This window comes from Patella vulgata, chromosome 6 (assembly GCF_932274485.2).
Source record: "Patella vulgata chromosome 6, xgPatVulg1.2, whole genome shotgun sequence".
Classification (NCBI taxonomy): Eukaryota; Metazoa; Mollusca; class Gastropoda; family Patellidae; genus Patella; species Patella vulgata.
Genome location: NC_065884.2, coordinates 33,818,048 through 33,831,363, shown reverse-complemented (window position 1 = coordinate 33,831,363; position 13,316 = coordinate 33,818,048). Strand labels below are relative to the sequence as shown.

At 35.7% G+C, this 13,316-nt stretch overlaps 1 protein-coding gene across 4 annotated transcripts in view; it reads right to left on the bottom strand.

The window, feature by feature from the left end:
- The window catches only part of LOC126825420 (phosphatidylinositol 4-phosphate 3-kinase C2 domain-containing subunit alpha), a 684,289-nt gene that overhangs the window by 132,959 nt on the left and 538,014 nt on the right, over nucleotides 1-13,316 (bottom strand). For 2 of the 4 annotated variants that reach the window (XR_008788423.1, XM_056101570.1), the window contains one exon: nucleotides 7,969-8,075. The exons of the other annotated variants lie outside the window; for them this stretch is intronic. Coding sequence is in view for 1 of the 2 variants with exons in the window: in XM_056101570.1 (XP_055957545.1) it covers nucleotides 7,969-8,075 (107 nt within the window). In the remaining variant the exon portion in view is untranslated. The remainder of the gene's footprint in view (nucleotides 1-7,968; nucleotides 8,076-13,316) is intronic. 4 annotated transcript variants of the gene reach the window in all.

Genomic DNA, 13,316 nt, shown 5'->3' with positions numbered 1-13,316 from the left:
TTTTAATATGGGGGGGTAATAGCCGTCAAAATTATGATGGAAAGGCTGTATACGAGAATGATTTAGATATTGATAATATTCTTAGAACTGTGGTTAATATGGAGGTTACTAGCCTTCCCAATTTTGATTTAAAATTTAATATATGCTCTGATATAAGTGACAGGACATAGGATCAAAGGCATAAACCAATTCACGAAATTCAAACTCAACTGTCATTATGGTGTAACGGTGATATATTTGAATTTTTTTTATAATCGGATAAAAATTGTGACCTGCATAGGTTCCACAGGCTCAAAACACGTTTTTTTTGTTCAACCCGGGGCCATAATCCAGGACGTTTCGATCTGATATGCGCCAATATAGCAAGGAATCGAGATCTTTGGGTTATAAACACACATGTTCAGTTTCATCAAAATAGGCTTATAATTGTGACCTTTAGTGTGTACAGTCAGGGGCCATAATCCATGAAGTTACGGTCCCATGCAAGCCAATATCGAAAGGAACCGAGATCTTTGGGATATATACCTATATTTCAAGCTATGACCTGTAGAGTAATAAACTATAACACATACTTATGGAAGAACAATTACTGATTTATTTGGGCGAGTGTCCACAAAGAAGGTATGGAAATGTGGGCGTATAAAAACATATCATCGATCTAGTGCCGAACGTACTATATTAAACGGATAAGTGACATATAACGGACGGATTTAAGTGGAATTCCTTATGTAGACGAACACGTGAAATCAACATTCGGTCATGTGACATTTCGGTAACTATGAGGTTTTAAAGTAATCTAGTTCTGTAATTTAATTTGTTCAGAGAATAAATTATCCCAAAATACATGTTCATTTTTCAGATACGTGTCTATTATTGATATTTTCTTAAACAATCGTCTATTATTTATAAAACTGTCCATTATTTATTGAAAAATATGGTCTACATCAAATTATTAGGTCACCTACTAGAATTACTTCTTCCTCTAAATCACTAATTGATCATATATACTATTCAAAAAAAGTAGGGGATATTTGATTTTTAAGTGTTATTAAAGTCACCTAATGAAACTGACGAAGAAACAAATGACAAAATGAAATGAAGTTCACATTCATCGATTGATTCCAAATGATCGTTAGACTATGTAAGGCACAGACTGACCATTATAAGGGTAAAATGATACCCGGGGTCAAACAGCAAAGTTACCACAGCATCACAACCAAGTCAGTAACGGGTAAATCCTCCTCTGTTTGCCAAACAGGCATTGATCCGACGTGGCATACTCCTAATGAGACGTCTAAGGTCATTTTGGTCCAGATTGTCCCATTCCTGTTGCAACGCAGCAGCAAGTTCTTGGACATTGGCAGGACGTTGTTGACATTGACGTAACCTCTGTCCAAGCATGTCCCAGACATGCTCGATGGGGGAGAGGTCGGGACTCAGTGCTGGCCAAGGTAATGTGGTGATGTTCTGTTGTTGGAGGTTACCTGTAACGATCCTGGCCCTGTGACATCTTGCGTTGTCATCCTGGAAGATGAAACGGCGGCCATGACGTCGTGCGAACGGCACAACATGGACTGCCAAGATGTTGTCCCGGTAGTACTGGCCTGTAACACGCCCTGCAACAACATGTAAAGCCGTTATTCCAGCAACAGTGATTCCTCCCCACACCATAACAGAACCACCCCCAAATCGATCATGTCTGATGAGGTTAACGTCTTGGAAGCGCTCGTTTCGACGACGCCACACCCTCCTACGTCTGTCCAAAAAATCAACAGTGAACCTTGACTCCTCTGAAAACATCACATTGCTCCAGCGTCGATTATCCCAGTGTTGACGATCCCTACACCAACGACGTCTTGCCTGAATGTGATGATCTCTCAAACAAGGGATCACGCGAGGACGTCGTGCGCGAAGGTGACCCCTATGCAGTCGATTCCGAATCGTCTGGCCGCTCACTCTCACACCAGTGTCTGTTTGAAGACGAGCGCTGATCTGATTTGCTGTGATGACACGATTTCTCAAGGCCAAGGTACGGATAAATCGATCCTGGGCTTGAGTTGTCGCCCTTGGTCGACCTGAGCGTGGTCTGTCCTGTACAGATTGTGTATCACGGTATCTGGACCATAGCCTGCTTATGACAGACTGAGAAACATTCATCGTCAGCGCCACAACCGCCTGTGTTGTGCCGATCTGTAGCATGCCAAGGGCACGTAACCTTTCATTTTGGGTAAGCCGACGCATATCAAAATTTGTTTTCTGGTCACTAAAACAATTAAACTGATGTTTCCACCCTGGAATTCAATGCCACAATGACTGTAACATTCAAAGTCAGAGTCGTGCAAATCTTGGGTTGGACCCCCATGATGATCCCAAGCATCACCTGCATTCCATGCGGTAGCTATTGGTGCGTTTGAGCGTCACATGTAACTGGAAATGTTTCTTCTGTTAGGTTCTATAGTGACTTTTTTCGTAGTCATTTGCATATTTTAGTATTATGCCCCCAAAATCAAATATCCCCTACTTTTTTTGAATAGTATATTTGTATCTGAAACTAAACATGTCAAAGAATCTATTGTTCCTTCATACACAATATCAGACCATTTCCCTATTTGTTTTACTTGGCAAAAGAAAGGTGTAAAATTCCCCAAATCTTCACATACTAATATTACTTATCGCTCACTTAAACATTTTAATAATGATTTATTCCTCTGATTTACAATGGGCTCCATATAATTCTGTATATGATCACTGTGATCCTAATACTGCACTAGACAACTGGTATGATATTACACTGCCCATTATTAATAAACATGCCTCTTTAAAAACCAAACGAGTCAAAAACGTTCATAAATCTGATTGGATAACCCCTGAAGTGTTTCATTATTATTATCATGAACGTGATTTTCATAAGAAAAAAGGCAATACTCTGCAATTTAAAGATTTTTGTAATAAAGTTAAATCTCTTATTCGTAGTAATAAAAGGAAATGTCTTGGATTATTAGTCACTGATCGCAAAAACAGTAAACAAATTTGGAAAGCAATCAATACTGCCAATTCTGAGGGTAAATCTCATGATTGTTCTTCCATTCCTGTTGCCCCTGATATTTTTAATGCTCATTTTGTTAATGTTACTAAGTCCATTATACCTAGTCCATCAAATCATTTAGATCGTTCTTCCTCTAAAGTGATATCTACATTTGTATCTATTTATCGTGAAAACAATACCTTGTGTCATCTTCCCTACATATCAAAATTTGATGTATTCCAATATCTTCATTCTCTTGATACTTCCAAATTAAAAGGATTAGATCAAGTTGGTCCTCATTTTCTTAAACTTGGTGCTCCAATTCTTTGTCATTCATTGACATTTATTTATAATCTTTGTATAGATAAGAACATTTTTCCGTCCACCCTTAAACAGGCTAAAGTTCTTCCAATTTATAAATCAGGTCCAAAATCCCAGCCCAATAATTATCGTCCCATATCTATACTTCAAACTATTTCTAAACCCTTGAAAAAGCATATTTGTAAACACAAACACGATTTACTTTATTCTCATCAGTCTGGTTTTAGGTCCAAATTTTCTTGTCATACTGCTCTTACAAATATTGCAGAAAATGTTTATTCTGCCATTAATAAAGGTCAATACACTGGTTTAGTTTTCTTTGATTTCCGTAAAGCCTTTGATATGGTCAACCACTCCCTGTTACTTGAGAAACTAAAATTATACCAAATTTCTACCAAATTATGCACATTATTAGAATCGTACTGATCTGAGCGTTATCAATGCACTCAAATTGTTGAAACCAAGTCCTCTCTTGATCTCATAACTCATGGTGTTCCTCAAGGCTCCCTTCTTGGACCACTACTATTTAACCTGTTTTTTAAAGACCTGATGATCAATGAATCTAAAACTAAATGTATGATTATTGCTTCAAAACCTAAAATAAATTCCTTATCTACACATTTGTCTATTTCTATTAATTCTACCTTCATTGAACATGTTTCCGACTTTAAACTCTTAGGAGTATATTTCGACTCTAATCTTTCTTGGGACACTCATGTAAACCATTTATGTACTATTTTAAAACAGAAAAACTTTCAACTTAGGAAAATCAAATCATTACTTCCAACTGATGTATTAAAATTATTTTATAACGCTCACTTTCAATCAAATCTTGACTACTGCACTACCATTAGGGACTCCTGTCAAATTTCTTTTCTTCATAAAATTAAAATTATCCAAAAATTATCATCTAAAATTATATTCAACAAACCTATTATTAAAGATAGGTTGCCAGGCAACCCACAGCAACTAAATCGTCCGGGCAGTCAACAAGGGTTGTGCATCGACGAACTGTGTCCTGTTCTTACTTATATTGTGAATACATCATTGTCAACTGGCACCTTCCCTGATGTTCTGAAAGTTTTTCCCTTAATCAAAGATAGGTTGCCAGGCAACAAAACATACGCCCACAGCAGCTATATCGTCCGGGCAGTCAACAAGGGTTGTCGCATATTTTTACTTTTTTCGGTAATGAAACATTTATAATACACTAAAATCTGATTAAGAGCAACAACTCCCGAAGTAATTATCAGAAAACTATTAGAATTTGTTTGGTTTTTATAAAGTTCTGCCCCATGCTAACGTTTTGTATAGAAAGCTTTTAATATCATGGATTTAACTGTTCAAGTCATAAAAATTCATTGAAAATCAATATACATGTTCGTCTCAAGATCTTAAAATCTGTGTATCAATCTGAAGTCAATCGGATGAAACTTTAGCCTTTAGAGCATCACAAGATTTTGCAAAGTGATCAAGGGCCATAACTTTGGCAGTAATTATCGGAAATCGTTGACAATCAATAGGAATCTTCGTCTCATGACCTCAAACACTGTGTATAAATTTAAACTCAATTGGATATTAACTTTAGCCTCTAGAGCATCCACAAGATTTTTTGAAGTGATCAAGGGCCATAACTCTGGCAGGAATTATCAGAAATCGCTGAAAATCAATAGGCTTTTTCGTCTCATGACCTTAAACACTGTGTATAAATTGAAAGTCAATCGGATATTAACTTTGGCCTCTAGAGCGTCCACAAGATTTTTCAAAGTGATCAAGGGCCATAACTCTGGCAGCAAATATTGGAAATCGCTGAAAATCAATAGGCTTCTTCGTCTCATGACCTTAAACACTGTATAAATTTAAAGTCAATCATATATTAACTTTCGCTTCTAGAGCATCCACAAGATTTTTTGAAGTGATCAAGGGCCATAACTCTGGCAGTAATTATCAGAAATCAGTAATTATCAATAGGCTTCATCATCTTTTAACCTTAAACACTGTGTATAAATTTAATGTCAATCGGATGTTAACTTTAGCCTCTAGAGCATCCACAAGATTTTTTGAAGTAATCAAGGGCCATAACTCTGGCAGTTATTATCGGAAATCGTTGAAAATCAATAGGTTTCTTCGTCTCATGACCTTAAACATTGTGTATAAATTGAAAGTCAATCGGATATTAACTTTGGCCTTTAGAGCATCCACAAGATTTTTTGAAGTGATCAAGGGCCATAACTCTGGCAGTAATTATCGGAAATCGCTGAAAATCAATAGGCTTCTTCGTCTCATGACCTTAAACACTGTGTATAAATTTAAAGTCAATCGGATATTAACTTTGGCCTTTAGAGCGTCCACAAGATTTTTTGAAGTGATCAAGGGCCATAACTCTAGCAGTAATTATCGGAAATCGTTGAAAATCAATTGGCTTCTTGTTTCATGACCTCAAACACTGTGTATAAATTTAAGGTCAATTGGATATTAACTTTGGCCTGTAGAGCGTCCACCAGATTTCTCAAAGTGATCAAGGGCCATAACTCTGGCAGTAATTATCGGAAATTGCTGAAAATCAATAGGCTTCTTCGTCTCAAGACCTTAAACACTGTGTATAAATTTAAAGTCAATCAGATATTAACTTTAGACGGACGGGGGCGACGACAATATACGACCACATTTCAATGTGGGCGTATAAAAATAATCCTTCTGATTCTTCATATTCCATTCTTTCAAAATCTTTAAAACTGCCTACCATTCAACAACGTCATTTAATGAATATATATATATTTCTGTTCAAAATATTAAACTATAAAAGTCCAAATTACTTGTGTTCCTTTTTTCAATTTAAAAATACTCCTTACAACTCTATAAATCTTAAATTACAAATTCCACATCCAAATTGTACTAAATTTAAACATAGTCTTAGTTATAATGGACCAGTTTTATGGAATTCACTTCCAAATAATTTTAACTCATTGCATGTTCTCTTAACTTTTAAAAAATCACTGCATAATTATATCCATAATTATATTCTGTATATTTAAATTTAAACCATTATCGTTTTCTGCATTTGATGTTATTTGTATGTATAATGTTTCCTTGTATGTATAATATATGTGTATGTTTGTTTTGTCTATTGTCATTTAAGAGCAGAATTGTAAACAGGCTGCAAAGCCTAATTTTTCACCCTTTTGAAAATAAAGAATTTATTATTATTATTATTATGTCCCCTGCTGAAATCCCAAAATAAATAGATGAAACATATTAATTAATTGCACATTTATTTTTTTCAAAAGTATCGAGCAATCAAACTGATTATCAACTATATATACTAAGTTTCTTCACTCTCTATCAGATAGAATCAAAGTTATCTTGTCTCAAATCATCGACCAATGAAAATGCTTAGCTCTGCTTATCTTAGCTTAAGCTCGAAATGTTAATCATTGAACTCAGTCAAGACATTCAGCTAATGAACATCTACCTCAATTAGAAGCCGAGTTGTTTTTTTTTTGTTCCAAAGCCTTGACCAATCAAATTGCTTATCGCTTCTTAGCCTAAGCAGAAAAGAACTTAGTCAAGGTAATGATATAATGAATCTATACTCGGAGTTTCATCACTCTCACTTAATTATAACCAAAGTTATCGTGCCGCAAAGCATCAAACAATCAGATTGCTTATCTCTGCTTACCGTAAACAGATAATGTTCATCATCAAACTTCATTAAGGCATTCACCTAATGAACACCTACACCAAGTTTGAACATTCTACATCAATTAGGAGAGTTATTGTGTTCCTATGTCTCGTCCATTCAAATTGCTTATCGCTCTGCTTACCCTCAGCAGAAAATATTCATTATCAAACTTAGTCAAGGTATTGATGTAATAAAACTTCCACCAAATTTCATCACTCTCACTTAATTAGAACTAAAGTTATCGTGTCCCAAAGCATCAACCAATCAAATTGCTTATCTCGGCTTACCCTAAGCATAAAATGCTCATCTTCAAACTCCATCAAGGCATTGACCTAATAAACACCTACACCAAGTTTGAACATTCTAGCTCAATTAGAAGGAGAATTGTTGTGTTTTAATAGTCCCCTGCTTTGTTTGAAAGGCGAGGGACAAAAATATTTACCTGATATAGGTTCTGATTGAAATGCAAAGTTCCCCTTATATTGGCCTGTAAGTGTAGACTTCTGAACGTGGTGTAAAATCAACCAAATTGCATCATATTGCATGCCAAAAAACGCAAAATTTTCGCCCATGGAAGGTGGAAGGTGGGGGTGAATGGCCACATCATCGAACTTCTGTCTGTCAAGAAATTAGCTGCCTAATCTAATCCTTTATTCACCTACAGCAATATTTAATGCAACCCCTGTGTAACGGTGATATAATACTTGAACGGATTTTAAAATTAAATAAAAATTGTGACTTCTAGAGAGGGTCCACAAGATAACAAGCGGTTGCCATGCGATATATACGCCAACATTTTGCAAGAGGACAGAGAACAAGCTAAAAAAGCCATTTTTCGTACAATCAGGAGCCTTAATCTTGTATAATCTGTTTTGTCCTGCAGCTTTCCTATTTTGTCTATTTCATTTGTCACTAAAAAGGCACGAAAGAAATTTTTTACCTTGTAAACATGGCTGAAGCTTGAGCGTCTGTTTGCCCTGGTAGTAGTGTCCTCTTCACATATTGAGCTGCTGTTTCTGTAACACCTGGTATACCTGATCTTGACATCTGTACGCCAAGTAAGAATCAATAAATGAAGAATTTGCTAATATAAACAAATACTACTAGTAAGTAGTAGTTCACTAAATTAATTTCTAGAGCAATTATAACTGGGTAAAATAATTTAGAAAACAGTTGTTCCTTATTTATTCGTTTGTAGCTAAATACTGATTAAGCATTAAATATGGAAAATATTGAGGTCAATCTGATTAAAACACAGATCCTATTTCGTTTTGTTTTTTATAGTTCAAAATTTTCGTTTCTTGGTCTGTACTACACTAGGATCTGGAAGAATTGTTATTATATAACCTGTATTCTGGATGGCGTGAGGGATTAACCAATGCAACGGTCTTTTATGGCGACTTCTTGGCATGCAATCTACGGAACTGTGGATAAACCACTTGAAGAAACGTCAACACTGATTGATTATTCAATGTCTGACGTCATACTAGTGTCAAAAGTCACTAGTACGACCTCTGACATGAGCTTCCAGTACAACTGGTCAAATCTTCATACAGTAGAGGCCATCGAAAGTATAAAAGATATATTACGAGGCAATGAAACATATGCCACAGCAGCTAAATCGTCCAGGTCGTCAACAAGAGTTGTTGCATATTTTTACTTTTGTCGGTAATGAAACATTTAGTATACAAAACATTTAATATCATGGATTTAGCTGTTCAAGTTATCAAAAATCATTGAAAATCAATACACATGTACTTGTTCGTCACATGACCTTAAACTCTGTGTATCAACCTAAAGTCAATCGAAACGATTATATATAGGCGTAAACATAGTGTATAAATATAAAATCAATCAGATGGTAACTATGGTTTCTAAGGCATCCACAAGATTTTTCAAAGTGATCAAGTGCCATACCTCAGACAGTAATCATCGGAAATCGTTGAAAATCAATAGGCTTTTTCGTCTCATGACCTTAAACACTGTGTATAAATTTAAAGTCAATTGAATATTGACTTTAGCCTCTAGAGCGTCCACAAGATTTTTCAAAGTGATCGAGGGCCATAACTCTGGCAGTAATTATCAGAAATCTGTCAAAATTGATAGGCTTCTTCGTCTCATGATCTTAAACAATGTGTATCAATTTAAAGTCAATCGGATACTAACTTTAGCCTCTAGAGCGTTCATAATATTTTTGAAAGTGATCAAGGGCCATAACTCTAGCAGCAATTATCTGAAACTGGTGAAAATCAATAGGCTTCTTCGTCTCATGACCTTAAACACTGTGTATAAATTTAAAGTTTATTGGATATTAACTTTAGCCTCTAGAGTGTCCACAAGCAATTGTGGATGCAAGACCGACGGACGGACAGGGGCGACGACAATATACGACTACAATTCGATGTGGGCATATAAAAACGAAACGAAATATAAAATCTGTATTGTATTGAGGTGCACCTCTTTTTATTGACCTTTATGTTGTTATCATAAATATTAATCAGAATACAATATAACATAAGAAATATTTGTAGTTGAAGTCTATTAAAGTGTGAGTGAAAGCTTATTGGCTCTTTTTGATGAGGCTGACGACTTCTGATGACCTAATTTTAGCTCCTGTTAACCTCAACTAAATATGTCTGATAGTCAAAATTTGGGAAAAGAAAACCTGCTCTAGAGTATCCACAAAATTTCTCAAAGTGATCAAGGGCCATAACTCTGGCAGTAATTATGGGAAAGTGTTGAAATTTATTAGGCTACACTTCATCCCATGAACATAACACTGTACAAATTTGAAGTCAATCAAATGTTAACTTGAGTCTCTATAAATAATGATACAGAGTGCAGAATACACCCACACTGCAGCTTTGTCTCAGCTGTAGCTTATTCGAAAGGAAAACTTAGATGTTGAGCAAATTTGACCAGCGGCTGCCAGGCAGGATACGCCCACATTTTCGAGAGATGGATTTGTCCTACAATCAAGGGCCATAATTCAGGAAATTACAATTCGATATGAGGAAATTACAATTCGATATGCGCAAATATCGAGAGGAACCGAGATCTTTGGGTTATAAACTTACATTTCAAGTTTCAACAAAATCGGATTAAAATTGTGACCTCTATAGGGTCCACAACCCTGATATACCATATTTTTACGCTTTTTGAGAAATTCGAACTCAGCCGTTCTTAGGGTGTTAACGGTGATATAATAATATGTTTTTTTAAATCGGATAAAAATTATGACCTCTATAGGGTCCACAAGCTAAAAACGCGATTTTTCGTACAATCAGGGGTCATAATTCAGGAAGTTACTGTCCGATATGCGCGAATATCAAAAGGAACCGAGATCTTTGGGTTATAAACTTACATTTCAAGTTTCAACAAAATCTGATTAAAATTGTGACCTCTATAGGGTCCACAACCTTAATATACCATATTTTTACGTTATTTGAGAACGAAGGGCGGCCATTTTATCTGTCAGTTTTCAGTCGATTTTCAAAAAATTCAAACTGAGCCGTCCTTAGGGTGTAACGGTGATATAATAATACGTTTTTTAAAATCGGATAAAAATTATGACCTCTATAGGGTCCACAAGCTAAAAACGCGATTTTTTTAACAATCAGGGGCCATAATTCAGGAAGTTACGGTTCGATATGCGCGAATATCAACAGGAACCAAGATCTTTGAGTTATAAACTTACATTTCAAGTTTCAACAAAATCGGATAAAAATTGTGACCTCTGTAGAGTCCACAACCTTGATATACCATATTTTAACGCTATTTGTCTGTCAGTATTGGGCCGATTTTCACAAAATTTGAACTCAGTCGTCCTTAGGGTGTAACAGTGATTTATTTATACGGTCTTTTAAATCGGATAAAAATTATGACCTCTATAGGGTCCACAAGCTAAAAACGCGATTTTTTCGTACAATCAGGGGCCATAATTCAGGAAGTTACGATCTGATATGCACAAATATCGAAAGGAACCGAGATCTGTGGGTTATAAGCATACATTTCAAGTTTAAACCAAATATCAAAAGGAACCGAGATCTTTGGGTTATAAACTTACATTTCAAGTTTCAACAAAATCTGATTAAAATTGTGACCTCTATAGGGTCCACAACCTTAATATACCATATTTTTACGCTATTTGAGAACGAAGGGCGGCCATTTTATCTGTCAGTTTTCAGTCGATTTTCAAAAAATTCAAACTGAGCCGTCCTTAGGGTGTAACGGTGATATAATAATACGTTTTTTAAAATCGGATAAAAATTATGACCTCTATAGGGTCCACAAGCTAAAAACGCAATTTTTTTAACAATCAGGGGCCATAATTCAGGAAGTTACGGTTCGATATGCGCGAATATCAACAGGAACCAAGATCTTTGAGTTATAAACTTACATTTCAAGTTTCAACAAAATCGGATAAAAATTGTGACCTCTGTAGAGTCCACAACCTTGATATACCATATTTTAACGCTATTTGTCTGTCAGTATTGGGCCGATTTTCACAAAATTTGAACTCAGTCGTCCTTAGGGTGTAACGGTGATTTATTTATACGGTCTTTTAAATCGGATAAAAATTATGACCTCTATAGGGTCCACAAGCTAAAAACGCGATTTTTCGTACAATCAGGGGCCATAATTCAGGAAGTTACTATCTGATATGCACAAATATCGAAAGGAACCGAGATCTGTGGGTTATAAGCATACATTTCAAGTTTAAACCAAATCAGATAAAAAGTGTGACCTCTACAGTGTTCACAAGCTAAAAACGTGATTTTTCGTACAATCAGGGACCATAATCCATGAAGTTACAAATACTACCAGATCATTCGAGTTTTCTAAATATTTTACTTAAAAGATTGATAATATTAGGACTGAACATGAAACAGACAATAACTCCGAGACAACATGCCTATCAGTTATATCACCACCTTCTCAAGTTTTGTCAGAATTTTCCCCAACGTCAGACAAAGAAATCAAGCAGCTTGTTACCAAATCATCATCTTCGACATGCGAAGTTAGATCCGCTTCCATCGCCGCTTCTGAAACTGTGCATCGACGAACTGTGTCCTGTTCTTAGTTATATTGTGAATACATCATTGTCAACTGGCACCTTCCCTGATGTTCTGAAAGTTTTTCCTTTAATCAAAGATAGGATGCCAGGCAACGAAACATACGCCCACAGCAGCTATATTTTTACTTTTTTCTGTAATGAAACATTTATAATACATTAAAATCTGATTAAGAGTAACAACTCATTAAGTAATTATCAGAAAACAATTAGAATTTGTTTGGTTTTTATAAAGTTTGGGCACATGCTAACGTTTAGTATACGAAACTTTTAACGTCATGGATTTAGCTTTTCAAGTCATAAAGATTCATTGAAAATCAATATACTTGTTCGTCTCAAGACTTTAAACTCTGTGTATCAATCTGAAATCAATCGAATGATAACTTTAGCCTCTAGAGCATCACAAGATTTTTCAAAGTGACCAAGGGTCATAACTTTTGCAGTAATTATCTGAAATCGTTGAAAATCAATATGATTCTTCATCTCATGGCCTCAAACACTGTGTATAAATTTAAAGTCAATCGGATATTAACTTTAGCCTCTAGAGCGTCCACAAGATTTTTTGACGTGATCAAGGGCCATAACTCTGGCAGTAATTATCGGAAATCGCTGAAAATCAATAGGATTCTTCGTCTCATGACCTTAAACACTGTGTATCAATTTAAAGTCAATCGGATATTAACTTTAGCCTCTAGAGCATCCACAAGATTTTTCAAAGTGAGCAAGGGCCATAACTCTGGCAAAAATTATCGGAAATCACTGAAAACACTGTGTATAAATTTAAAGTCAATCGGATATTGACTTTAGCCTATAGAGCGTCCACAAGCAATTGTGGACGCCGGACCGCCGGACGGACGGACAGACGGGGGCGACAACAATATACGACCACAAAGAGGGTGTAAATGTATTACTTGTATCGTCTTGTCAAACAATTCATGGATTTCTTGAATATTATTATCTATATACATGTTATCATTTCCTCTTGGTGATAATGGCAAATCGTACCAGCGCATTAACACATAGTCCATGACAAAATATCCACGTGTTGCCTTGGCATATGCCTTCCCGCTCAAAATGTGTCCAACTGTGTTTTCTCGGTAGATCTTCTTTAAAATTTGCCTCAACCCAGAACTGTCCCTAAAGTGAGCAAATAAAGCTAGAAAACTCATAACCGTATGGAAACTTCCCAAATAAGAACACTATACATTTCAGCT